Source organism: Natator depressus, chromosome 10, assembly GCF_965152275.1.
Source record: "Natator depressus isolate rNatDep1 chromosome 10, rNatDep2.hap1, whole genome shotgun sequence".
NCBI lineage: Eukaryota > Metazoa > Chordata > Testudines > Cheloniidae > Natator > Natator depressus.
Window position 1 is genome coordinate 10,314,710 of NC_134243.1, and position 27,575 is coordinate 10,342,284.

Consider the following 27,575-nt stretch of genomic DNA (forward strand, 5'->3'; position numbering starts at 1 on the left):
CCTGATTTGCTCAATTTTGTCTCTGAATGTGTTTGTTCTCTTCCTTGTTCTCCTTGCTTGCTCTGCCCCTTCCTACTCCTATGGCAACTTTATTCTCCCCTGAGGACATTTGAACCTTACTGTGTCAGCCCCTGTGATTTGGCTCAGGGCAAAAAATACGTGCAGCTCTCGAAATCAAAGGATGTGATTCAAATGAGTATTAGAAAGGAACCCCTCTGACTGTACTGGGAACACACTGGCAAGGGAAAACCAGGCCTTCCAACCACATGCCTTCCTCAACGTCTCCCAGTGCTGACTGAACTCAGACAACTCACGTTGCTTTCAGCGATAACATCATAAGTGATTAATACGTACAAGTTGAAATAACAAAATGTCCAGTGATTTTAATCAGAAGTGTTTACTTCAGAGAAGCAACATGATCTAGCAAATTAGATACTGGAGAGGGAACCAGGAATTCCTGAATGCTAATCCTAGATCAGCGATTTAAACACTCAGTGCCTGAGTTTCCCCCATCAGTAAAATGGGAATGATAATAATCAACTTACATCTCAGAGGTGTTGTGGGGTTTCATTAACGTACATGAAGCAAGCAGTATTATCTCCCAGAGAGATCATACTTTGTGTAGCACAGATAGTTATTGAAAAAAATCATTAAGAGCAGTAGTGAGTGGGTGAGGTTCTGTGGCTGGCAATGTGCAGCTGGTCAGACTAGACAATCATGATTGTCCCTTCTGACCTTAAAGTCTATGAGTCTATGAGGATGCAGACTTTGAACAAGGGGTCTATTGACCTATTAATAAAGGGTGAAGGTCACAGAAACACAGACTAAGAGCAAGGCTCTCCCCACTCTTTGCTGTCCAGTGATGGGGTTATGGGCAGAATGATCTCACGGGGAACTTCTTCATCCCTTGCACACCTCAGAGGAGGGCACTCTGCTGCTCCAAATAGACCAGTATGGTGGGTTGGGGGTTGGGAGGTGAACCAACAAAACCGCAACTATGCAGAATCCTGTGACTGAAAACCGCTGCATGGGGTACACAATCAGTAGCCACTCTTAGCCCAGAAGCTGCCAAAGGGCAGTTCACAGCTGGGGTAGTGGTCAGAGAGGAGTTGCACTGCAGCCCTGCAATCTGCCCATGATTTGTGGAGAGGGCTGATATTTTCTCCATTCCTGCTTAGCATCCTGATTATTGAGGCTGTGTGTGGGGAAGGGGGAATTTCACCCATAATGCACAAACAAAATAAAACGTTTGAAGATGTTTTTAAACTAAACGATAAATAAGGGATTTGCAATGTTTTTCCTATCCATCTGTGCCCAAAGGACAAGTGACAATATCCTGTCCTAAGTTAAACAATGTGAACTTTCCTCTGCTGATGTAGTATGTTTAGGAGAAGCTTTGGCTAATCACCAAATTTTGAGGATTCACCTCTGTACATATTATGGGGTGCCCATCACTACTCCAAAGCTGTACTGCATGTGGAAAGAGATCCAGTTTTGCTGCATATTGGGCAAGTATTATTGATGGTTTTATTTAGTGAAAAAAGAGTCACCAGGAAAAATACACCCAGACGTATCATTTACAATGCCAATCTAGAGCAAAAGCAGAGGCAGCATTTACTGTGGATATTTCAATTCCAATAATAAAACAATTAGAGTCTATCCATATAAAAACACAAACCAAAATGCGCACACGCACACACAAATGAAGCCTAGTGAAATCAGGCAAGATAACAAACAAAGAAACACAGCAATGAAGGAAAGGAACTCCAAAAACAGTATCCAAAAGACATAGCACTTAAGCACCAGTGACTGACAGATGGGCAGAACTTTGGGACATGTGGCTGGAAAAAATGCCCTCTTTGTTTTACAGACATAATCTATGCCAGGGATGTGTGCAGTGGAGTCCAATGGGGCTGGACAGCAATGGTTTCATCTGGTTTGAGTGTAAGCAAGAAGACAAAAGGTAACACAGAGTCTTCCTTATGCTTTGGCACTACACCTTCTCCCTAAACTGCTGTCTAACCAAAACTAACGACCAGAGGTGTTTCAGAAATAATTTTCTGTTGATCTGGAGTAAATTCTCTACAAGAGACCAGTACATCCAATCACAAACTGTCCATCTACATCCAGGCTCTCACAAATCAGAGTTTACTGAAGGAGAGAGGAAGATACTGAAATTTACAATGAGAGCTATGGGCAGTTTCGCAGAGCAGGCTGGCTGCCTGCCTTGCTATGCCCCCTGTGTTTTCCTCTCATTCCATGCACCAGAATTAAAAAGGAGCCATAGTAAATTATATCAATGAGCAGAAGTGATGAAGCAGTGGCTTTCTAAGCACTCTTACATCTCCAAGCAACACTGTGTAAAAGCCTTGAGCCATTCAGGGAAATTAATGGTTTTGCCATCCCTTTCTCCCAGCCTTAACACAATGTACACCACTAAAAGGGGAAGTTATAAACCTTGGCTGCCATGTTTTTTCCTGCCTGTATTTCCTCATAAACTACAGCGCTTTTTTTTTAGTTCTTTTCTTCTAAAACAATTTACCCTGTGTATGAAACAGCCCATCATCTCGCTCCATCAGGTTTCCAAATCATTCTGGGAGATGGCAGCTTGTTTCCAGCAGAGCAGCTCTGGAGCAGCAAATATATTGTGATCTGCTATGCAGAGGGCAGATTGCTAAGTGCAGTGTTAATTTGGGGGGAATTGTCAAAGCAACACTGAAACCATTCAATAGTAATAATAATATCTTATATTTGTATAGCATCTTTCACCCCAAAGGAACCCAGAATGCTTTACAAACTTCACATAGTTAGCATGTTATGCTAGATATTACAGTGATGGCAGCAACAGAAATGACAGGCTAAATCAGATTAGTAACATACAGCCAGTAATCACTCCCCTATCCCCAAACCAAAATGTACTCACCTCTGGGATAGAATAGGGCAGCTGTTTGAAATAATCCACAATATCACAGAAGCATTTACGACAGGAACTAAAGAAGAATCTCATATCCACTTCAAAGTACTGGAGCAATTAGATAAACTGAACATAGCTACTCAAACTGGCAAAAGTGCCTGACCCTTATGAGAGATGAGGAGATTATAGTTGAAAATGATATGGCTAATGTGTTTCTTTACACATTTTATTTTTATACTTCACTTGAATTCATGTATACAACTGAATATATGTAACTGGTAAATATTGGAGAAAATATTTATCTTTAAAGTTGATCCTCAAAGAATGTCATGGTCCAAAATTTTCAAATCTGGGTGCCTAAAGTTAAGCATCTAAACCCATATTTAGTTTTCTAAATAAGTGCCCTTCTATTAAGATGTGCTGAGACCCTACAGCTAGGGTTGCCAACTTTCTAATCGCACAAAACCGAACACCCCTACCTCGCCCCTTCCCCAAGGCCCAACTCCCGCTCACTCCATCTGTTGCTCCATCTATCTCCTCCCGCTGTCACTAGCTCTCCCCCACCCTCACTCACATTCACCGGGCTGGGACAGGGGACTAGGGTGCGGGAGGGGCTGAGGGCTCTGGGGTGGGGCCAGGTTCTGGAGTGGGGCCAGAGATGAGGGGTTCAGGATGTGGGAGAGGGCTCTGGGCTGGGGCAGGGTATTGGGGTGCAGGAGGGGTGAGGGCTCTGGGCTGGGGCCATGGGCTCTGGGGTGGGGCCAGGGATGAGGGGTTTGGGGAGAAGGAGGGGCTGGGGTAGGGTGTTGGGGGGGGTGCAGGCTGCAGGAGGGAGTTTGGGTGTGGGAGGAGACTCCGGGCTGGGGTAGGGGGTTGGGATGTGGGAGAGGGTGTGGGGTCCTGGCGGTGCTTACTGTGGGTCCCGGGAAGTGGCCACCAGGTCCCTGCAGCCCCTAGATGCAAGAGCGGCCAGGGAGGCTCTGCGCGCTGCCCTCGTGCCCGCAGGTGCTGCCCCCACAGCTCCCATTGCTCGCGGTTCCCAGCCAATGGGAGCCGTGGAGCTGACCCTCAGGGCGGGGGCAGTGCAAAGAGCCTCCCTGGCCGCCCATGCGTCGAGGGGCTGCAGGGACATGGCGGCCGCTTCCGGGAGCTACCAGGAACTAGGGCAGGCAGGGAGCCTGCCTTAGCCCCGGGCTCCCGCTGTGCCACCAACCCGACTTTTAATGGACCTGTCAGCAGTGCTGACCAGAGCCGCCAGGGTCCTTTTTTTGACCGAGTATTTCGGCTGAAAACGGGACGTGTGTCAAACCTACCTACAGTTCCCAATGATTTCAGTGGGAGCTGATTGCACTTAGCAGCTCTGAATACCAGGCCACTTATTTGGGTGTTTAAATATGGACTCAGGTGCCTAATTTTAGGCACCCAGGTTTGAAGATTTTGGCCAGATTTATCCAACGGTTACAGATCTGCTTTCTGCAACCATCAGTTTTTGCCCCAAGACCACTGAGATCAAGGCATGATTTCTCTGAGCAAAACTTCAGAAGAGCTACCTCTATTCAGAGCCATCAGAATGTGGTACGCATGCTCAATATAATACAAAATTATAAAAAACTTGAAATGAAATGTTGCAATTTTGTCAAAACAAAATGTTTCATGGACCCAAAACAATTAAATAAAAATTCCTTTGCAGAGATGTCATGGATCTGTCCTAGTACAGTGCCCCCTTTAGGAGCTCTGAGGGGAGCGCATGGTGAGAGTCCAATTACCCCCACCCCAGTGGGTGCTGCAGGGCTATGTCCTTCTAGCGGGCCAGCATTCAACCAGCCAGATAAAGCCTCTTGGCTGTCTCCTCCCTTCTCAGAAGAAACTACGAAACAGCCTGCAGTGAGCAAATGAGGTCAAGTAAAGAGATGAAGGAAAAGAATGGGGAAATAACACTAGGCAGCTCCCTTCCGAATATGGGCCTCCCTTACTTCACAGGGTCCCGGGAGCATTGTAGTCTCCTTCAGCGCTTACTGGGTCTTCAATGCAAGTCTCAGTCTTTCCCCCCTTTGAGCTCAAGAGATCCGCACCTCCTTCACAAAGGGCAGAGGCTCTATTGGCTTTCCGCCCTCTTTTTGAGACTGGAGAAACTCAACAGCCTGTTCCTTTCCCAGGGTCACCCTCTTCTGAGTGGAGCTCCCTCCTTTTAACTCCTGCTCCAGTCCTGGCACCATTTGCCAATGCAGAGAGGCAGGGCCACTCCAGCCCAAAGCAGCCTTATCCCCTTCCACGCAAGTGTAGGGTTTATATACCCTGTCACTGGAGAATTTTTAAATTTTCAGGCTTTTTCAAAATTGGAATGAAGCCAGTTTTTGAAAAATCATACTCCTTTGAGAAACAGATCTTTCATCGTCTACACTGTTTGTTTTCTCTAAGGCTTTCCATCTGATGACAATATTACCGATGTGGATAAGTTGCACGAACTTTCTCAGGTATGTACTCCCCTTGTCAGAAAAGTGAGTGGCTGCTCTCTGAACCACATTGACGTATAGTATATGGATATATAGCAGGAAAGGGTGAAGTAGCATGTGAGTGTGAAACCTGTGCTGTTATAATATATTCTATATTTTAGCAATAATGTTCAAGTCTTTCTGTCAAATGACCCGTAGCCAGACAGCTTGATCAGAGTGTGAAGGACTCTGCTAACTTGTTATTTCATCTTAATTGTAACCTCTTAGCACTGCCAATCAGGATTTCCCAGCTGTAAATTCAGCATCAGGAGGTCCTGATCCTTAGCACCAAGGGTCAAACAGAGTCTCAAAGAGTTTCAGAAATCTAGTAATGCAGGTGGAACGGGAGGGAGATTTAACAAGCTTGAAGACTCTGTGGGGAGTTGATTTCTAATACCGAGTGCACTCTCAGTGGCCACAATCATGGACTGGTGGTAACTGGACCTGTGCCTTCTGTAACATGCCCTAGTTGACATTTCAATTAACCTAAAGAGGAAGTGGGAAGCGTCCATTCTTGGTAGGCAGCTCTCTCAAAATGTTCTATTATCCAGCCATTTTTTTCACTGCAACAATACATTCCAACACCTTCTTTTAAAGGATAACATCTGATACTTGCCTGTAATTATGCCATTTTTCTCTACAGGTTCCTGCCAGCTGACCTTGAGAGACGTGTCCAGAATCTCAGTGAAACTCAGGTGTCCCACAGCTCCTGGCTCTGGCAATCAGAAAGGGAAATCTGTTAATAGGAGATCCCCATTTACTTTTGATGTGATTCATGCGGCAAGGTTAGCACTGAAGAAATAAAACACTGAGACAGGGCCAGTGGAAACCAGCAGGAGACATCTGTAAGAGCTGCAAGGGAGAGGGGGAATGCAAGGTCATAAGAATCACTCTGGCTATCATCACATAAATTATTTTATCCAGTCCTCATCCTCACTGTGCAGAGAACTAAAGAGACTGGCAGCAGGAGATTTACACACAACTTGTTGTCCGTCTCTCTTCTTGGTCTAATCTAATTAGAACAATCAGGCTAGCTGGATCCTGAAAAGCAACTGTATTTGCTGTTCTCCCTCAACAATATCATGCAGACTATAGTCTTTTCCTGTGCCTTTACAGGGGCTGAGTTATCAGGCCTTGTATCTGCAGAAGCAGTATCAGCAGAATTCTCATTTGGGTAGGGTCTTTTAACTTCACGAATCAAGGTCAGTGTTATCCAATCAGCACTTGGATAAACTCTTGCAAAACAGCTCTAAAAAATCTCCAGTATAATGGTAACTATCTTCTGTAAAGTGTATACAACTTTGTAAAACTTTTAAAGGATTTTTATGGTGTAGCTCAAGAGCTCTTGAAATGTTCAGTTCCCTGGTGTGCAATGAAACTACAAAATGGAATGACTGTCAAGAATACACTATCCTTTCTCAATTCTGATCTTCAGGGAAGACAACCTGACTGATTTTTGATCCAACTTGCTGTTCTCTCTTCAATCGATAAACTGGAAAAGGGAGCTTTTGGCTTACTTTATATTCACTGTGCTTTTTGTTACCTGGATTCCTACCCGAATATGCTGTCCTCCAGCTCTGCTGACACCAGGTGGGAATTTCTGGGCTGCAAATTTGTATTTTATTTCCTCTTCACTTTTGTGTAGTTTCTCATTCCCTTTCCACCATGAAAAAAGAAAGCCTGCCAGTAGGCTGGCTATAGCCACATTTGCAATTGTGCAATCCCAGAGAGGGAAACCTCTGAGACCGCTCTCCAATAGCCAGTAGTCAAAGCATTACAGAAAGAACTGCTACTCTGGTACAAATCTCAGGAATATCTAACAACAGTAGGTATGCAATATTCAGGAGTGGGTATCTATATCCCTGGCCTTGATATCCCTACCCACAAAGTTGCAATCCAATTTGCTGCTGCAGTTACAGTCCAATTTTAATTTTGTTGTACAATTCTGAAAAGATGGCATGGGTTATATTAAGCCACCAAAAGCTGGGTCTTATTGGATGTCAGTTCATGTTTGATCTATAACTGATCGGCAAACAAATTCTTTTGAAGAATCAACAAGCATTGTTGTAAAGAAAGGCAGAAAGTAACCCAAGTGTGAGCAGAGGTCTGGAAGAATCATGTTCTCTTTAGATTTAAAGTCTGCATCTTTTTTCACCATGCAGAAGTGTCCAGTGAAATATGAAATGAAATCCACATAAAAGCACCAAGCTCAAATACTCAAGTAGGGTGACCAGATAGCAAATGTGAAAAATCGGGAGGGGGGGGGTAATAGGAGCCTATATATGAAAAAGACCCCAAAATCGGGACTGTCCCTATAAAATCGGGACATCTGGTCAACCTATACTCAAGTCCTGGAGCCACACTAAGGATTTGGTGTGTCCTCTGAATGCACAGATCATACAGTATGTACAAATATCCTAACGGCAGCTCTCCATTTAGCAATTGAACTCCAAGGAAATTATTCTCTGTAGAGTCTTTAAAAAATCATACCACCTACTCAGTATTAGGCAAATACAATAACTGTTCCTCTTTCTTCCTTGTCTTCCAGCTTTAATCCTTCGGTAAACACGTATGAGGTTAAATTATTGGCTCATAGATTCCTGACAGTTATAATGCTTTTTCAGTGATCTGCTAACGTTTTAAAGTTCTAGCAGCAGGAAATCTGCTCTTTGAGCACAGAGATATCACACTTCTCTGGATAAGTAGCTAGTTTCTTTTATGTTCTTTCAACACTCCCTCATGGACAACTGGGCCAGCGTTTGAAGTCTTACTTCTTGAACGCTTATGCTGCCCATACCCAGACTCTTCTTTGTAAGAACAATGACTAGCCTAACCAACAGTTATTAAGACAAAACAATATTTCTAAAACCACTAGCTAACCTGGATATCTTAAGCAGTTTTTTCTAACTGACTTTTAAATTTTGGGCTGCCAGTACAATGCTCAGTGAGGGGAAGAGGATTAAAAACACTGCCCAGAGCTAAGATTATTGATGACAGACAATTGTGCAAGCCTCCTTCACACAGCTTTGCCACTGCAATTTAATCTTGACCTGCAACAACCCCCCCACCCTCACCCCTCCAGACATATCAATCCAAAACCTCTCTTGAACAGACACTTCCACATGAACCAAATTGGGCTAAAATGTGTGGGGTTTGAGATGCAGCAAATAACCTCCACCCTGAACTACCAGACTCATTTTCATCCCTTGGTACAGATTTGAGCCTGCTTTGGCGGACAGGATCAGAACAATGAACTCACCTTCCAAATACCTGAACATAAAAAATATTTGTATAAAACATTTGCAGCATGCAAATAAAGTAATTACATTTTCAATGTACTTACTGGCAAAAAACCCCCCTCACTTCTGGTGCCTAACTTTAGGCTGCTAAATCCATATTTGAATATTTAAATATTTTAATTTCTAGTGGCCTGATTTTCTAAAGTGCCAAGCAATTGCAGCTCCCATTGATTTCAGTGGGTGCTACAGGTGCTCAGCACCTCTGAAAATCAGGTCACTTTCTTTTATGGAATTTTATTTTTTTATTCTTTTATTTATTTTCTAAATATGGATTTAGGAGCCTAATCTTGGGAACCAAGGTTTGAAAATTTTGGCCATCACCTTTAGCAGAACCGTTTTCAGGCACTGCAGGTGATTTCTGGCTGGACTTGGCTATACTCACTATCTTCATGAGTGCACAACAGCTGTGGTGGGCTTCGTGGTCCATCCCCTGGTGTGGTGAAACACAAAACTGATGTGTAGTAAGCAGTGAATTTCTTCAAGTTGGTAATGCAGCCACTGTGAACTCCATGAAAATCAGGAGCAATGGTGACCACGGTCACAGACTCTGGTGCAGCCATTGGCCATGCCAGGAGCTGGAATAGAGAAAATTTAAATATAGATTAACACTCATTAAAAGTTGTTTCTTTTCACAATACACTTCATTGCCAAGACCTTGTTAGTCCAATTACAAAAAACAATAGAGTGAAAACAATTGTAAATTCTATCATTGTGCAACTTGAGATAATCTTGTTACTGGGTTCACTGAATGGATATGTACCTTACTACCAACTCTTGACAGAGAATAAAAAGCATGTTTTAAAAATAAATGGCCACAGGTTTTACAAGCTGGGTGCAAAAAGTTAGGTTATTATATCCATATTTGAGCACTTTAAGTAACCTGTTGATAGACTCATAGACTTTAAGGTCAGAAGGGACCATGGTGATCATCTAGTCTGACCTCCTGTAGATTACAGGCCATAGAACCTTACCCACCAACTCCTGCAATAGACCCATAACCTCTGGCTGAGTCACTGAAGTCCTCAAATCATGGTTTAAAGACTTCAGGTTACAGAGAATTCACCATTTACACTAGTTTAAACCTGCGAGTGACCCATGCTGGAGGAGAAGACGAAAACCGCCCAGTGTCTCTGCCAATGTGACCTAGGGGAAAATTCCCTCCTGACCCCAAATATGGCAATCAGTTAGCTGCTGAGCATGTGGGCAAAACCCACCAGGCAGATATCTGGGAAAGAATTCTCTATAATAACTCAGAGCCCTCCCCTTCTAGTGTCCTGTCTCTGGCTGTTGGGGATTTTTGCTTCTGGAAGTCGCTGATGGGCCACATGCCATCATAGGCAGTCCCATCATACCATCCCTTCCATAAATTTATCAAACTCAGTCTTGAAGCCAGTTAGGGATTTTGCCCCACTGCTCCCCTTGGAAGGCTGTTCCACAGCTTCCCTCCTCTGATGGTTAGAAACCTTTGCCTAATTTCGAGCCTAAACTTGTTAATGGCCAATTTTCTTGTGTCCACATTGGCACTTAACTTAAATAACCGCTCTCCCTCTCAGCTATTTATCCCTCTGATGCATCTGTAGAGAGCAATCATATCTCCCCTCAACCTTCTTTTGGTTAAGCTCAACAAGTCAAGCTCTTTGAGTTTCCTCTCACAAAATAGGTTTTCCAGCCGCTGGATTATCCTAGTAGCCCTTCTCTGCATCTGTTCCAGATTGAATTCATCTTTTTTAAACATGAGAGACCAGAATTGAACACAGTATTCCAGATGAGGTCTCATCAGTGCCTTGTATAACACTTCCCTGTTTCTACTGGAAATACCTCTCCTGATGCATCCTAGGACTGTATTAGCCTTTTTCACATAGGTACTCGGCACTTGTGGCTCCCACTGACTTCACTGGGTTTTTGGGTGCTCAGCAATTTTGAAAATCAGGGCATTTATATTTAGGCACCTTACAGGTTTCTTTAAGAAACAGACCTATAAAGTGCCAGTGAAAGATGTAATTGGTGAAACCCTTTTGAAAAGAAAAGATACCTGACTTCAACTAGTAATTTATAAAGCATGAAAAAAATTATGTGGTAAATATAAATGTGGCAGAAATGTTGTCTCCATGCCCGACATAATACAATTCAGAATTCCCATGAGAAGCAGGAACTATAAAGCTGTTGCAATCTAATGGAATTAAAGAAATCCAAGCAAATAGGGTTTTGACAGTTTCAATAAAGTTTTCACTATCTGTTGATAGGTATATATCAGGCTTTTAGTCATTTTATACAGTTGCAAAGGAATTTGCAACTTACATAAATAGCTATGCAACAAAAGTCTCCAAAATTGCTGGATTGAAAGTTGGAATTACATGTGTTAAGTGCATCTGATTGAAACAAAAGAGAAAATCTAAAATATGGGAAACTGGAAAAAAGAATTTAGGGTGAAATCCTGGCCCCAGGGAGGTCAGTGGGAATTTTGCCTTAGAGTAGATAGAAATATAGGAATTGATTTTCAAAGGCACAAAGGTCATTTATGCACCCAATTCCCATTGACTGTCCAAGTTATTGGGCACCTAGCTCCCATTTATGCCTTTGAAAATCTCTACCCTAGCATCAAAGGAATTAGGATTTGCAACCGATCGAATGTTCCCGTCCTCTCAGTGAGAATTTACATAATCAGCAGATGTTATGTTAGCAGTGACAACAGCTCACTTAGTTTAACATAAGCTTCCTTCTGATGTAAGACATTGTCTCTGATGATATACAGCAGGGCTCTGGAGATACATGGAATTCTCCAATCTGGCCCCAAGAAAATTATATATCAAGAAAGTTATGCTGCCTTGATCCAAACTTTGGTTTACCTTGTATCCCTGATTGATACCATTGATAAATTGCTGTGGTGGAGGATTCCATAGGAACTGGATGGTTGTGGAGTTCACAGCTTCAGCTTGCACATTCTGTGGTGGAGCTGTAGGCACTGTTCAAAGTCACCAGGGAAGACAGATTGAGGGTGGAGTGGAAAGACAGGGAGGAGAAGAAGAGATGAATTTAGAAACCTTTAGTTGCCATTCATGATTCACAGGAAATAACAACAGTGCTGAGAAAAGGGATGTGTGATTTATGATTTTGGTGCCCAGCAGCGACTTAAAGAGAAAGGTAATTGCATTATTTCTCATTTTCTAGTGGAGATTCCTTTAATGGGTAAAGGGAGGGGATGAAATAGTTCTTGTGGCTTATTATTCCACCGATGAGCTTCTCCTAGGGGCTTGAGACAGAAGGTTAGATGATGATAGGTGAATACATCTCTTTCAATTATCCATGGCTTTAAGGGCAATCAATGGTTTCACCAAGAAATTCCCTAAGCCCTTTAAAATCAAACAAGCCTTCTAAGTAGACAAGCAAAGATATAATGTGAACATATAAAAATTCTAATTGAGGAATCATAATAAGGAGACTGCATCTGTATATCATTTACTGTTCTGAAAAATGTATGATGAAGAAATCTCCTGTGAAATACAGATTATCCCCTGGAATAAAGTATTTTTTTCTCCTTTGCTTTTTCCATCCTATTATGGTATTTATTCATATAATATATGCATATTCAACCAAGATGTGCCAAAACCCATTGAAAGTTAGCAAAAATAATATAGGTCACAAATAATAGATATTTTCAGAGACCTATCCATTGGTGGCCATGTTTGTTTATATTCCATAAAGGGAAGAATTCTCCACCACGGTTTTTGATGCTTTAAAAGTACTGTTTTCATTATGTTCAAATTGGACTTTTCTAGGAAAAATTAATAACCTGAGTCTGAGAAATATCCCCAGTTCCCACTAAGTGCAATGAGAGTTGTGGTTGCTCCCTGCTTTTCAAAATCAGGTCATAAGCTTTTAAAGATTCAAAGGCATTGTGGGAAAATCCTCTTGCTATGGAGGAACTAAAAAGCAAGACAAGCCACCAGAAGGTCTGAAAAAGCACAAACGATTATTTATCCACCAGAAGCTACGCTCAGTGGAAATAAAAATAAAATGTTAGTGGAAACCAACCCACCCCAAACTACTAAAACTCACAATCAGCTAATGATAAGAGAGCAGATCTTCAGCTGGTATACATTAGTCCCAGCTGCATAGAAGCCAATGGAGCCATGACACATTTATACCAGTTGAGGATCTCCTCCGATGGGCCCTACAAAGGAAAATTGGGGTATAAACCAAGCATTTCAGGAATGACATTATAAACTACTCAAGCATCACTCTTCTGTTTAATTTTATGTCACTGAAATTCCTTGATGACTATATGGCTTGGAATTTCTGTTACATCTTTACTACCCTTTTGCCCTTCTATATACACTGTAACAGTATGTCACCATACATTGATTAAGCAGAAATCTATACCCTTAAACTGACTTCTGATGTCATTACTCATGGATTTTACAAAATCAGCAAGTTTGGGGTCAGAATGCTGTAAATTACCACTGAAAGTAGAACATTATTCCTACCATACATTAGAATCCCCAGTATGCATTATAAGGCTTATAATGCTATCTCTTGCCATTATAAAGTTCTTATGGTTTAGAGATTCATGAGAATGTTTTGATAGCATTACAGCTGTATGATACATAGCTTAGGAAATATTATCCCTCATTGTGGTGGGGCAGCTGCAGAAGGGGTTAAAAGCAGCATCAAGGAGGCTGCGCAGAACCCAGTAATCAGGAAAGGGCTTATTGAGCCCACCAATACGGGGAAGGCTTGCTGGAGCAGCCATTCAGGGCCAGTGAGGGCCATATATAAAGGAATGCTCAGCAGAGCAGAGTGGAATCTCTCCCTGGAAGGTAAGGGAGGAGGACTGGCTGCCTGAGGAAACACCATATATAGAGCAGAATGTGAGGGTGAGCTTCTGGCTGACCACTGCCAGGCTGGGGCCTTGCTACAAGGGCTGAGAGGGTTCTAGGGCTATGGGGGAACGGGCCCAGGGCAAATAGGCAGCAGGTTGGAGGAGGGCAGTAGGTGGCTGCTGGATAAAAGATCCCTGGGTTGGGACCCAGAGTAGTGGGAGGGCCTGGGTCTCTCCCCCTCCCTCTCTTTGCACCTCACTTGCCAATGAGGAGAGTGGCCAGTATCCAGACTGTAGTTTGCACCTGAGGTAAGGGGCTGGACTTTGGACTGCAGTTGGCTGCTGAAGCAAGTGGTTGGACTAAAGACTGTTGTCCTCCCCTGCCCTGGAAGGGAGGGAGAAAGCAGAGTGGGGCACAGCCAGATGGCCATGCCCAGAAGAGGATGCTGCGGTCTGGGGAGCGATGCGGGTCCAAAGAGTGGAGACAGCAGTGAGGGCAGGTGTGACGCCACTAGCTGAAGGTGGACTGGAACGGCCGAGAGCTAATTCCCAGGATGACTAGCAGGAGGTGGTGAGTCCCACCCTGTAACACTCATAAACAAACCTCTTCTTATCAAAAACTCTGACGAAACCTCTCATGTCACTGGAGCCCTGTGGTGTGTGTATAGTCCTATTCATAGCGTCCCTGTGTAGTGTTTTGTATATTTGATGGCTCACATTAGAAAAGCTTATTTTGTAAATTAAAATTCCTGCCTTCCTGTATATTTCTTGATTATTTTTAGAATATATTTTTCAGATTTCCTATTATAGGAGAAAACTGTTTTAAACACCTTTTTACACTTAGTTTGACATTAGACAGTTATGAACAACTGTGATAAATGAAGGGGGGTGGGGAGCTCCCTTTTATGGACAGCCAGCCAGTCAGTTAGCCATAAAATTCCTCTTAGTAGCTGTTCTCTACTTGCTTTACCTGTAAAGGGTTAACAAGCCCACAGGTAAAAGGAAAGTAGTGGGCACCTGACCAAAAGAGCCAATGGGAGGGCTAGAACTCTTTAAAATGCGGGGGAAACTTCCTTTTGTCTGTGTGGTGTTGTCCTCTAGGAAAGAGGAGAGCAGTTATGCTGTGAGAAGCTTTAAGCCAGGTATGAAAAACCATCAGATCATGCCTAAAGATTGCTTATCTGAACCCCAGAAATGTAAATAAATTAGGGAATGTCTAGAAAGGTGCAATTAGGGTTATTTCTTTTATTTTTTATTGGCTTGTGGACTCCTCTGTGCTAACTCCAGATGCTTTTTGTTTTGCTTGTAACCTTTAAGCTGAACCTCGAGAGCTATCTTGATGTTTAATTTTTGTAATTTTTTTTTAGATCTAGCAAAAAGCTTAAGTTCCAGATGTATTTTCTTTCTTCTTTGTTTTTAATAAATATTTACCTTTTTTAAAAACAGGATTGGGTTTTTGAGCCCTAAGAGGTTTGTGCATGTTTAATTAGCTGGTGGTAACAGCTGATTTCCTTTGTTTTTCTTTCTCCGCTCTTCCCCAGACGGGTGTAGGAAAGGGTTTGAGGGTACCCCAAAGGAAGGAATTCCCAAGTGCACCTTTCTGTTTTCAAAGTGGTTTCTGCACTTGGGTGGTGGCAGCATCTACCCATCCAAGGTCAGAGAGAAGCTGTAACCCTGGGAGTTTAATACAAGTCTGGAGTGGCCAGTATTAATTTTTAAAATCCTTGCGGGACCCCCACCTTCTGCACTCGAAGTGCCAGAGTGGGGAATCAGCCTTGACAACAGCTCATTGATGGATTGTAATATCTTCCTGCACGGTATTTTGACATGAGGGGTAAATCAAGCATCATCCTCTCCCCTTTTTCCTTCTCAATTAATTCTGACTATATTGGGGGGGGGGTGGGTGGGTGTGTGTATAAAATCTGAATGTTTTGGTTGACAGATATGCCTACAGAAAAATTAAATTCTAACACTCGTTCATATAAATCAGAGAATACCATTAGGAATAGTTTGTTGTTCATAGAGTACAACGAATATATGGAAAGGTGACTGAATATTGTTATGCAGGATATATGATAGTTAAATATCAAGCCAGTCCTAACAGCACATTCCTAAAAAAGTTGTTCTAAAACATTTTCTATATCCTGCACATTCCAAAATAGGAATAAGCTGGCATTTTGTTGGACATCACCTTTTTCTTTAAGGGTGAAATCCTGGTGCCATTGATTTCAGTGATGCCTGGATTTTATCCTAAGAGTTCAGAGGGCCTTTTAGGAACTGGGAAATCTGCGTTGTGGGAACTGTCATTTGCCACAGCATTGAGAATTTACTAACAGAAAAGAAGCATGGCCCTAAAAACATGGGGTTTCATTTATAATTCTCATGCTAGTAAACTTCTAAGAAGGCCAGGCAAACACTTAGAAGTGTTTTACAAAAGTTTTAGAAATGTGGATAACCATTTTTTCCATTTCTTTTTATGAATGTTCTGAAATTAGAATAAATCATTCTAGTCCAAAAATACCTATTACAAGAAGAAAAATAAAACCTTTGGTATGCTGGAAAGCATGATTTATGGTATAATTTATCTTTGGAATTCTTTATAGAAAATCAACATATACATCTTAATGCATTTTAAAAATGGAGAGAACAAGGCTGGCTAATGGGCATAAGCTTAATTTTATTGCATACAATAAGCATACTACAATCCATTTTTATCAGTAAAAATGTGGCAATATAATCCTGAATTTACTTCAAAGCATAACGCTAAATTCTCTCTTTATGTGCTGAAGTTAAAATTGACCTCCATGGTTATCTGAACAAGTGTATATTAAAACATTAACTTGAGCTGTGCTACATTTACATCATGGCTGATCTCTCAAACAATGCTCCAGATTAAATCATCAGTAAGTAGCAAGAGCTGAAATTGGCAACTAAGGTATCTCTAATTATACACAGTATTTAGCCATGCAGATCTGGCTAAATCATGTTTGTTTCTTATTGAACACAAAGTATTTACAAAGAAATCCTTACGTAATTGCATGCTGGATTTTTTTAAACCTAATTTTGGTCATGTTTGTGATTATACTGAAGATCTCACATTGGAGTACAGCTCCAAATTTGTGTGACACCTTTGAGACATCCCTGAATTTCAGAGCATAGTTGGTATGACAGAACCAACCTTTATATTCCTCCCAGTAAAGTTAATTTCGCTAGAAATGTATTAGAACTCAACTGCTTGAATTTTAAAACATTCTAAAACTACTCTTAGCAGAAAAGGACACGGAGGCACTGTAGATAAAAGCCATTAAATGGGGTTGGCCAACAAGATTATGGGAATAAGAAGGAATTAAGGATAAACACATGTTCATGTCTCTAGCTATGTGTGAATAGGCATTTAAATCGCACACAGATTCAGATAGACAGACTACCAGTTTTAAATATAAATCTTCAACAAAGGCATGCAGAAAGATCCCAAGCTCCTGGCTTTCAGGATGCCAAGATTTTTCTCTATCTGAGAATTTGGTTGTTCCTTTAATGCAGAGGTTTCAGGTGCTAAGCTGCAGAGCCCCAGTGGGAGCTCCGGAAAGAATTTTGCCTCAAAAGCACACAATTCTTATTGTGCAGCTGCTGATACACCCCCTTAGGGAATGAAGCATTTTCTCCCTAAGCACCTGGCCTGAGATCCAGGCCTGTAATTCTGTGCCCCTTCTGTGTAGGGGCATAAAGGGGAAGTGAGCTCCTTGTTCCCTCCCATCTTGATAAATCATAAAGCAGCAGTTCACAATCTGACCGTAGACAACTGGTTGCTCTAAGCCACAGGTAGGCAAACTATGGCCCGCGGGACCGTCCTGCCTAGCCCTTGAGCTCCCAGCTGGTGAGGCTAGCCCCTGGCTCCTCCCCAGCCATCTCCCCTTTCCCGCAGCCACACTGCTGCCCGGGCAGCACTCTGGCCCGCTGCTCCTGTTGGGCAACGTGGCAGCATGGCTGGCTCCAGCATGGTAAAGGAGAGGGGAGTGGGGGGGGGTTTGGATAAGGAGCAGGGGGTCCTAAGGGGCAGTCAGGGGACAGGGAGCAGGGGGCAGTTGGATGGGATGGAGGTTCTGGGGGTGGGGGCAGTCAGGGGATGGGGAGCAGGGGGGGGTTGGATGGGTCGGGGGATTCTGAGGGGGGCGGGAAGTGGGAGGGAGTGGATAGGGGGCAGGGGCCAGGCTGTTTGGGGAGGCACAGTCTTCCCTACCCAGCCCTCCATACAGTTGCACAACCCTGATGTGGCCCTTGGGCCAAAAAGTTTGCCCCCCCCTGCTCTAAGCAGATTCCCCTCTGCAAGTCTCTTGCTCTTTGTTTCAACAACTTGGCCTAAAGGAATAACAGGGAGAAATCTATTTTTTAAAGAACAAAGAACCCAACACTTGGAGACGATATTCTTGATTCAAGGATAGCAGCTACATTTCTTCCTCAGGACTATTTTTTACACACAGAAGGCAGCCCTGCTGACAAGTTTTCAATGAAAGGGAACGAGATTTCCTTTATGACTCCCTTCATATTGCTAAGGAGGAAACATCTTCAGTATACTCCTCTAGCTCTTCTGCCTCTCCCTATCATGTCTGTCAAGGATTCACTAATCTGGTGATTCTGACCTTTCATGAACTCAAGCAGCACCATTCACTCAACTGTTCCTAACCTTTATGATAAGCACAGATGCATCCAATAGAGGACGTCTCTAAACTGCACAGCTTTGGAAGAAGAAAAGAGATCAGACTGCATATCCATGTCTTGAAACTTTGGGCTACAAGACTGGCCCTCAGAACTTTCCTGCTATCAGCTGGAGGAAAAATGGTGAATTGTCACATACAACATGAATACCAAGGGGGCTGCTAAACTGGCCAGTGAGTCTCATTCTCTCCTCCTCCCCTCTCATGGGAGCAGGGTGTGTTGATGGAATACTTTGGTCTAATTTTGATTGTTGGGTTTAGTGTGTAGGTGCTGGGTGGTGTTGACCGCCTGCAATACACAGGTGGTTAGACTAGATCTGGTGGTCTCTTCTGGCCTAAACGCTATGTCTCTAAGAGATGCATTTCCTTTTGCTCTAAACTTTCCAGTCAAAAAGAATTAATCGGAGAACAACTTAAACCTCAGGTTTCAGGACCAGCATGAATGGCCCCTCTCTTTTCCAGTTGGCTCATTTAGAGTAGACCTATTGGTTTCCTGAAGCAATGTTAAGTGGTCAAATTTATTCTGAGTGGGTCACAAAGGCATTTTCTTCTGGGATGGGTGTCATTTCTCCTGGTCCCTTTGGTACTTCAGTTCTTGCAGAAAATAAAATAGAGCAGGGTTCACATAATCTTGGTAGTTCTGGGTTGTGCTGGGCAAGCATGGTTCTTCAACCTGTTGGCACTGTTATTGGCACTCTCTTTACTAATCTCATTTATCTCCTCTAAAAAGAACATCTTGAGTCAATTTGCCTGGTAGTATGGCTCGTGTCCATAATGTCTGCAGGTTTTGAGTGTTCATAGTTTTGAGTTTTGCCCTACCATAATTGGAGGGCATTTTCCGTATTACACATTCTAAGTACAGTAGGCCACCTAGGAACCTATTTTGCCCCCGTACTCCCATTACCATAGCACTTCCCAAGTATTTAAAACAACAAATTCTTTCTCATTGCCACACTTGTCGGAGAAATAGCTTGAGTAAAATGGCATGAAATGGGACCAATGTTACAGACTGTTTCCTCACAAAATCAGACAGATGTATATTGAAATTATAACTTTCTCCCTGGGGTTTGGGAGCAGCTTTTGAGCACTGGAGACTCAGGTGTAGTTCTCCTCAGTGTGGAGCCACAGTCTCTCAGACACATCACAAAGGTGACCCTTGAGGGCTCTGAAAGTGGGTGGGGAATGTGATGTCCATCTACTATGTAAGTTATTTGAAGGCTAATGTAAATCCATGGACTGGCATTTAACTTTGTGAGGAGCTGTTCAAAGGGAGAGCACCTAAGAAGTCAATAAGATTGTTGCGATCGAAGTGCCAGATCCCAGAGTGAAGAGAAGAAACATTGTCTCTCTCCTGGACCAAACACAGCAAGGGAAATGACTTGCATCACCCGCCAAAAGACTTATGTATATGAAATAACGCTTCTGTGCAGAGATACTCGGAAGCCTCAACTTTTCACACAGTGATGAAAAGTCCTGAAGGACTCTGTTCAAATGAGCAACAGCTACTCTGTGCAGAAAGTTGGCACAAATCCCTGTCAAAGATAACATCAAAGAAGTAAGGAACAGCTGGAGAAACCCTGATGAAGAAAGGCATGCATATATATAATATATACACACACATACACAGCATCAAAGGGTTATGATGAATATCCCACTGAAAGACTTTTGGGGTTTTGAAACAGTCAAACCCTTAGACCTCAGGATGTTGCATGCTTTGCCAATATATCTCAAAGGACCTGACTGACATTATAACTCAGTTTCTGTGAGAGTTCAGGTCTTCAGGCATCTTGCAAGTTACATTCTCACTTAGACACTGGCCACGAGTTATTTTAAAAGAGCTCCGAGCAGCTGATCGTCAACTATGGGTTCTTGGGCTGCCACTACTAAATGCCAAAAATAATAAAATTATATAACAATAAACAATAAAACAATAAGTCCAATCATGTGCATTCAAGGGCAAGGCCACAGCTCACGTGGCCAATGAGGTAGGAGGTGGAGGGGAATTCAATATTAACGTGTTGATCTGCTCTGAGCACTCATTTGCTGCCAGGGTGTTGATTGCATGGCACATTCAGCTAATGCCAGGTATTTTAGTATTTTTTCTATCCACAGACAGGAAGGTTCTTGCCAGTGCAAGCTGAATCACTAGTGTGTGTGAAGTGGGGTGTATGTGTGGAGAGGTGGGCAAGGTGCATAGATGCAGGTTTCTTAGGCTCATCTTTAAACTATATTATGGATTATAAAACAGTTTCCACCCATGCTCTGATTTACGTTCCTGGTTTGGTTTAGGAGGCATAGTCAGCAGTGATAAATGGTCACAAACAGGTGTCTGTACATTCTCCAGTTGCAGGGAGAGTGGCATAGGACATGATACATTTCTTAACGTATGGAAACATGATACTAACTCTGCTTCAGATTAGACTGGGGCTGTGCAGCCTCCCCTCTGTTCAACTCCAAATGTGAAAAAGCTTCAAACTGTTTTTAAAGTGGGTTGAAAGCCTGAGGATATCCGCAAGAACTTCCGCAAGGCATGCATTAGGGGATGGCAACATCCATTCTGGAGCTATTTATTGCTATTGTGAATTACTTAAAAAGGGAACACCTAGCTTTTTCATTTGTACTAGGTAAGAATTACATAAAGATAAATAGGGCATTGCAGATTGTCCTGCATTATAAATACTTCTACCAGTCAAACTGAATGCAGGACCAACTGCACTTCGTTTGTAACAGAGGATTTATATCCTTACAAATGACAACAGATAGTGAACTAATGAAAGATAACAGCAGCTATCTCTGAGAGATAACTTGGACTGTTTCCTTGCTCTTTAACTGTCTTGGTAAACTGGTGCTGCACTTGCATAGTCTATTTTTAAAATCTCTCTATAATTCACAATATGTTTATTCACATCATAATGTACTCCTACCAACAATTAACAAACCATTACATATACTTCACTGATTATAAACTAGCATGCACTGTAAAAGTGTTAGTTTTTCAAATAGTTTAATTGTTTTTATGACCTACTAAAGCAGATATCATGAGACTGTCTATTGCTCAAAATCCAGTCCTGCAATCTTGGAAATCAATGGACATCTTAAGGACCTGACTCTCAATTATGCTAAGGATTCTTCATACTGATCCAGTAGTGTAAATACGCCTTTCAGTACGTGTAAAAGTAATTACAAATCCTTTCGTTATAGATGTAATTCCCACCCACTTCAGGGCACCTGTATATTGCCAGAGAGGTATAAAGGAGCTTTAGTGTAAATGAGAATAAGAATTATGGCTCCCTTTTCCTCTTGGTAATGCCTCTATCTCACTTGAACCTCTCCTGTACAATCCTGTCTCTAGAGTATGTTTTCCTTCATAAAGGTAAACATACGACAAATCCTTGCACTATTTGTTCACCCTGTCTAAAATTAGTGACTGCAAAGGATTTGCAGTTTAGACTGCACAGTGGAGCTCACCTCCCTGTAAAGTGTACTCTGTCACTGCTCTGCTGAATGGTCCCAGCCCGGCTCCATTATAAGATGCCACCTGGATTTCATACTGAGTCCAGATGATCAGGTCTTTTACCAAACAGTAGTTAATCTCTGCGCTGGTGATGTTCTTATAGTGATACTCCCCAGGGAGGCCTGCCAGGCGATACCTGCATACAGAAAAGGAAAATTCAATGCAGTCAGTTAAAAGACATCAATTCTATCAAATGCACTGACTAGAAAAACAGCTTCCTCTCTGAAGATGCAATATTCATACTTTTACTGCAGAATTATACATAGGATAATAGAACGTCCTCAAAAAAAAACCAGACTAACCCCTGATAAGACCATAGCCTGCTTGACTGCTGTAGTATTTATAATCTGATTTCAATGAAATTACATGCTCAGGGCTAAACAAAACTGGCATTTTATCCTGTTTTATGGCTGTAGAAAAATTATAGCTTTTAAAATGTGGCTTGTCTAGTAAAAGCTATGATTTAGTATAAAAAATATCTTGGACAGGATTTTTATCAGGGTGCTGATGTAAATCAGTTTGAGAAATGTTTTCTTCCTCAGTCTCTAAACCTGAAAAGCAAGATGATCTCGGTAGTGTTCAAACCTTCTGGTCTAAGGGACTGTCAGCTCAAGCCTGCAACAGGAACCCACTTTCACAGCATGATTATAACAAGGCCTGAAACAGGAGTTGCCTAGGGACTGAAGAGCTTGCTATAGAGTGGGAATCAGAAGAATGGCAATATGGAGATGAAACAGTTTGCCAAATAAGGATTAGTAATATATCTATATAGTGATGAACCTCTGCCAAAGAGGTGGAGCAATTGAATACGTTTCCCTGTAGCAGTTGTTATGGAAAATAGAATTGGATGCATATTTTAGAGCCCTTTTTTGGTGTGTCCTTTTGGACTCTGAGAATCCACTGTTCTCTATCATTTCCTCTCAAACAGTCCTTGGAAATTTGAACACTTCAAGTGAGACTGTTTGTTTGTTTTTTTCCCTTTAGGAAACAAGCTGTGTAGTAGATACTTACAATATGCTAATCAACATATCAGAAATAAGTAGACCAAATGGCATTATGACTTGCAAATGAAGCATTGTCATTCTGTGAAAAGGCAAATATGGGAACGTTTGGATTTTTATTCATCAGACTATTTTTATGCTGTTTTAAGTGAGCCCCTGCTTAACAATAACTAAAGGCTTATCTACATGAGAGTTTCATTGGTTCATTTACGGTGCGATTTTAAACCAATGTAAGTTTAATCAGTGCAATCCCTGTGTTTAGACAAGGCCTAATTCTTATAGAGATTTTGTTGTTCCTAGAGAGATCTCCGTGCAGCTCTTGATCCCCCAATAGCAGTGATACAGACAACCCCAAAGAGTTGGGAGAGCAGTGTGGCTTCCTGACTTGGTCATGTTTTGTACTGTGAGACTACATTAGCATAGCTCCATGAAATATTAACACAAAATCACAAGGAAAATATAGTAAAGCAATGTCAGGATCTCTCCCTGGGACTATTAGGTGGCTCTCTCTGCCTCCATTCAATGCAAGACCTCCCCTTCCTCCACTTATGAGATGATAGGAAGGTTGTATGAATCTTGGCAATGTCAATTCGTTACTCAGCACTCTGTTTTCTCTCACAGGTAGCAGTCAAAATGTGGAGTGCTCTTGTGGTCTAATCTGTTGTGCTCTTAGCATGACACCCCTATAAAAACAACACACTGCTGGGGAGAAAGAGCAGAGGAAAAAGGCCAGTTCAGAAATGTCATGTCCTAGTGACTTTTCTCACTATATGTACACTTTGATGCCTATTGTTATAGGCTTTGTGCAGTGCACCCTCACTTTTAAGATCAGGCATTCTGTCAGTTTAAGTCCAATACATCCTCTATGGTGGGACTCTTTGCTGCAAAGACAGAGCAATGGACCTGATGTTATAGTGGGTCTTTTCCATTCTTAATTTTAAAAAGGCACCTTTAATACAGAGCTACTGTAGTCAAACTCAGCTGAAACTAGTACAGAAAATCCCTTTAACAGCAGATACCTTCCTGTAACCTTCACATTTTGAATCCCAAGAATAACCCTGGAATATTACAGGGGAAAGTTTTATTATGACAATTTTAAATTCCCATTGAATGGTTTGTTTCCGTACTCAGGAGCCTAGACACAATAATTTAAACGTCTAAATAATGTTTTCCACAAACTCACACAGACTGATGCCAATGGACTGGATAACTCTCTACTAATATGAAAAGGGATGTTAGAGAGGACAGGGATCAATTATGCTAATTTTGCATGAGCTGCAGAAGGAAATGTTTAACCTAAAAATTAGTCAGCATGTTATATGAAACAGTCAGACAGTAGAGCAAGTTGCAACGGGTAGGGAGGCTGTGGAATTGCTGTCTCCAGAGGTATTTAAGGACAGATTAACTACCAATCTATTAGGGCTGGTTTAGGAATAATGAAACCAATCCTGTGACAAAGCAAAGGAATGGATTAGCTGACCCACTAGAGTGCCGTTTGATCCCACTCATTCAACAGTATATCAGCGCCCAGAGAAAATGGTAACAGATTCTCTGATCCACCAAGGTTGCTTACCAACCAGAAATTCCCATTGAAGACATCTTCCTCTGCAGGGGGAAATCTCCTAAACTAACCTCCTGCATCAACCCTGGAATAAATGGGGAGAAAGGGGCACAGTAGCGGCAGAAAGGGGCATGGCAGAGCTGAGTTCCACCAAACGTGACACTACACTGCCATTAGGCACCTCAGTGGTGTAAGCAGAGCAGGACACCTCCTGTTCTACCACAACCAGAGCCCTGAATGAGGGAACTGCAACCGGCTCGCCAGGGCTGCCCCTCTCCATTATATCTGTGCCCAGTAGAGAATAAGGGCCTGCAGCTTTCCCCAGCAATCCATCTGAACTCAAAGCTTCAGCTTTAGTCTTTGGCATATTTAAACTCTGATTCACCAGGCTTTCATCAAGACATGTAGTAAACTGGCCAAGACTGATGGCGTGCAAACAGTGTTGCCTACAGTTACCGTTTGTTATTTATAGACGGACCCATAGATGTGCATGATACCATAGTTGCTGCAGACAAATCCCTGCCCAGAGGAGCAGATAGTCTACAGAATAGATATAACACAGAAAAAGATGACAATAAAAAAGGTGTGGTGTAGAAAGCATAGAAGTGCAAAGCTTACCATAGTGAGAGCTCACCAAATACAGTGTGTGTTGTGTACACATCTTTTTACTACTTTCAAAATTTTTTTTTTACAAATTTGACATTTGGAAAACTGCTGGGTGAGAAAGCTGGGGTGCAGGCATAAAGTCAAGGGTTATATAAACCACAGTTGTATCCTCTGTGATTGGGCATACAGACCTCATTACTTGGGTGGCAGGGAGACAGTTAACATTCTTCAGCTGTGTCTGCACTAGGCTTGGCAGGAAATTTCCACCCTCAGCAATACCACCAAAGCAGCTCCATCAACAGTAGCAAAGTGGTAACACTAGTGTAAACAGGGCATGAGCATTTTTACCACCATATCCTTTAGCAGTTCTAGAGGACACTGGTAAAAATGCCACCAGCAATCTGTATTCTGTCTAAACTGGGGCTCCAACCTTCCATGGCGCTATACCAGTGGTTGTACAATGCTAGATTTTCCAGAAAATAATCTTGCAGACAAGGCCTTCCTGAGCAGAGTGAATGCCACGCTGCCTGCTCTCACTGCAGGGACAGTTAGCGAGCCAACTGGAACCATGCAATCGCTGAGTCCAGCTGGACTGGTTACTGACTCCCAAAGAGACTAGAAAATGAATGTGCTCTGGGAAGTCTCTCAATATGATCATACCTGTTTTAGGAGCCACACTCTCTCCATACATAAGCGGAAAAATTGGATGAAATAAGTTTCAGAGTAGCAGTTACCCATTTGAAGTCCCTTTTCATTAACTTAGTATAGCTGGGCTGCACAAAGACTATTTACTTAATTTATTTTCAACTCCAAACCCTAATCTGGCTATGGCTCACCTGATCTGTGCCATCTACTTTATTGGCAGAATCCTTGTTCTTTCAGAACCCAGAATGCCACTGTTCCACTTGTGTGATATGTCTGACTTAAATTATGAGCTACTTGCGGTAGGGAGTCTTTGCTTTGTATGCAAAGCACTATGCACACATATGGCACAGTGCAAATAATAAGTAATGATAAATTAGAAATTGTCTTTTAAACATTCTTTCTTTTTTATTTGTCAAACCACTAGGATGTCCACCTATAACACACTAAGATATTTAGTGCCAGACTCTATATTAAGATCCCTCTAGGCTAGAGCACAAATCACTTACCTTAGGATGTACCCATGGAGAACCCCATTATGTTCACTTTCAGGAGGAGGCTGCCACTGAACCATGATAGACTGATTGGTACGTCCACTGGCTACTATGTTTTTAGGAGGAGCGCTTGGCGGTTCTTCAGGTAACATCAATCTAAGCACAAAAGAATGTGATGGGATGTGGGCGTTGAGATAAAAACAAAGCTCCAGCTTTTTATTTTGTGTGTCCACTAAATGTGAACCAGCTTTATTTACTAAAGTCCAAAGACTAGAAAGAAGCATAATGCTGACCAAACTACTGACGACTTTGCATGAAATAGTTACAACAAATCAACATAACAGAAAATCAGTTAAGCAAGCAACAAGGAGGACAGCTGAGGTAACCTTATTCTCTCTGAATCCCCCATGCTGCTCCAACTATATAAAAACATTACAAGCCTGAATGAGTTAGAGCTCAGATCAGAATCTGTGACTCCTTTGACTCTTTCAATATTTTTCATATCAAACGCCTAAATTTTGAAAAAGCCATTTAAACCTCAGCTGTTCTACAATTCAAACTCATAGCAAGCTTTGGTTTATAAAGGAAGGGGGATGCATCTGAAACTTAACTTGATGAAGCCATCCTTCTATGTCGCAACTGAAGTAATTACAGAAGTGAAATGCAGTGACTGGGTGAGTGCTCTGCCCAGTCCAGAGTTAACCACTGAGTCTTTAACCACAGGAAAAAAATATGTTGGCCCTACGTGCACTCACTCCATCTCCTTCTATGATCCTGTTTGATTGTTACTCTGCAAAGATGGATGGACCTCTGTCCCCAGTGCATGCAGAATATGCTGCTGCTGCTAACTGCCAGGATGGCTAAATACTGTTCAAAGTTCTTAGGCACTTCATGTAACTAGGGGTATCCCCTGAGTGCCCACATCCCCCCACTATGATACAAAAGGTAACTTAATTTTAACAATTCTGAACAACTGACAGATTAGGGGTTACTTCACATGCTGTGCATTTTACATAGGGATCTACTTTTACTTTACCTGCTGGTCTCAGTGCTGTACTGGCCCTTGCCCACCTGGTTAACAGCACACACCCTAAATTGGTAGGTACGGGCTGGAGTTAATCCACTCACAGTGATACTGGTCATTTTAGGGTTAACATTTGATAGATGCACTTTCCAGGGAGAGTCTGGTGGAGGAACACACACATGTTAATAATATTGAGGTGCTTGTTAAAACACCTTAAGAAGTGAGTGAATGTCTATGACTGCAATATGCTTCCTTTAACTTCTTTCCTCAAAGGAACTTTAGAACCTTCTTTCCTCAGATGAACAAAAGAAACCTTCTTGTCTATCCCCATGGTTCAGCAGATTGCACATTTGTCTACTGGAAAGGGATGCTACACTTGTCACTGTGTAATACCTAAAAACTGTATTCATTCTCATTTTAATAAAAGAGGAAATGAGCATAATAAAGACAGATGGGCCATGTATTTCGTGACCCATCTGTTTAGCAAGCCATTACAA

At 42.2% G+C, this 27,575-nt stretch overlaps 1 protein-coding gene across 1 annotated transcript in view; it reads right to left on the reverse strand.

The window, feature by feature from the left end:
• Nucleotides 1-27,575, reverse strand: part of SDK1 (sidekick cell adhesion molecule 1) — a 655,892-nt gene that overhangs the window by 133,423 nt on the left and 494,894 nt on the right. The window contains exons 16-21 of the mRNA XM_074965177.1: nucleotides 27,091-27,238; nucleotides 26,070-26,210; nucleotides 21,705-21,886; nucleotides 11,552-11,667; nucleotides 9,088-9,280; nucleotides 6,023-6,121 (exon numbers count right to left, since the gene is read on the reverse strand). Coding sequence (XP_074821278.1) covers nucleotides 6,023-6,121; nucleotides 9,088-9,280; nucleotides 11,552-11,667; nucleotides 21,705-21,886; nucleotides 26,070-26,210; nucleotides 27,091-27,238 — 879 coding nt within the window. The remainder of the gene's footprint in view (nucleotides 1-6,022; nucleotides 6,122-9,087; nucleotides 9,281-11,551; nucleotides 11,668-21,704; nucleotides 21,887-26,069; nucleotides 26,211-27,090; nucleotides 27,239-27,575) is intronic.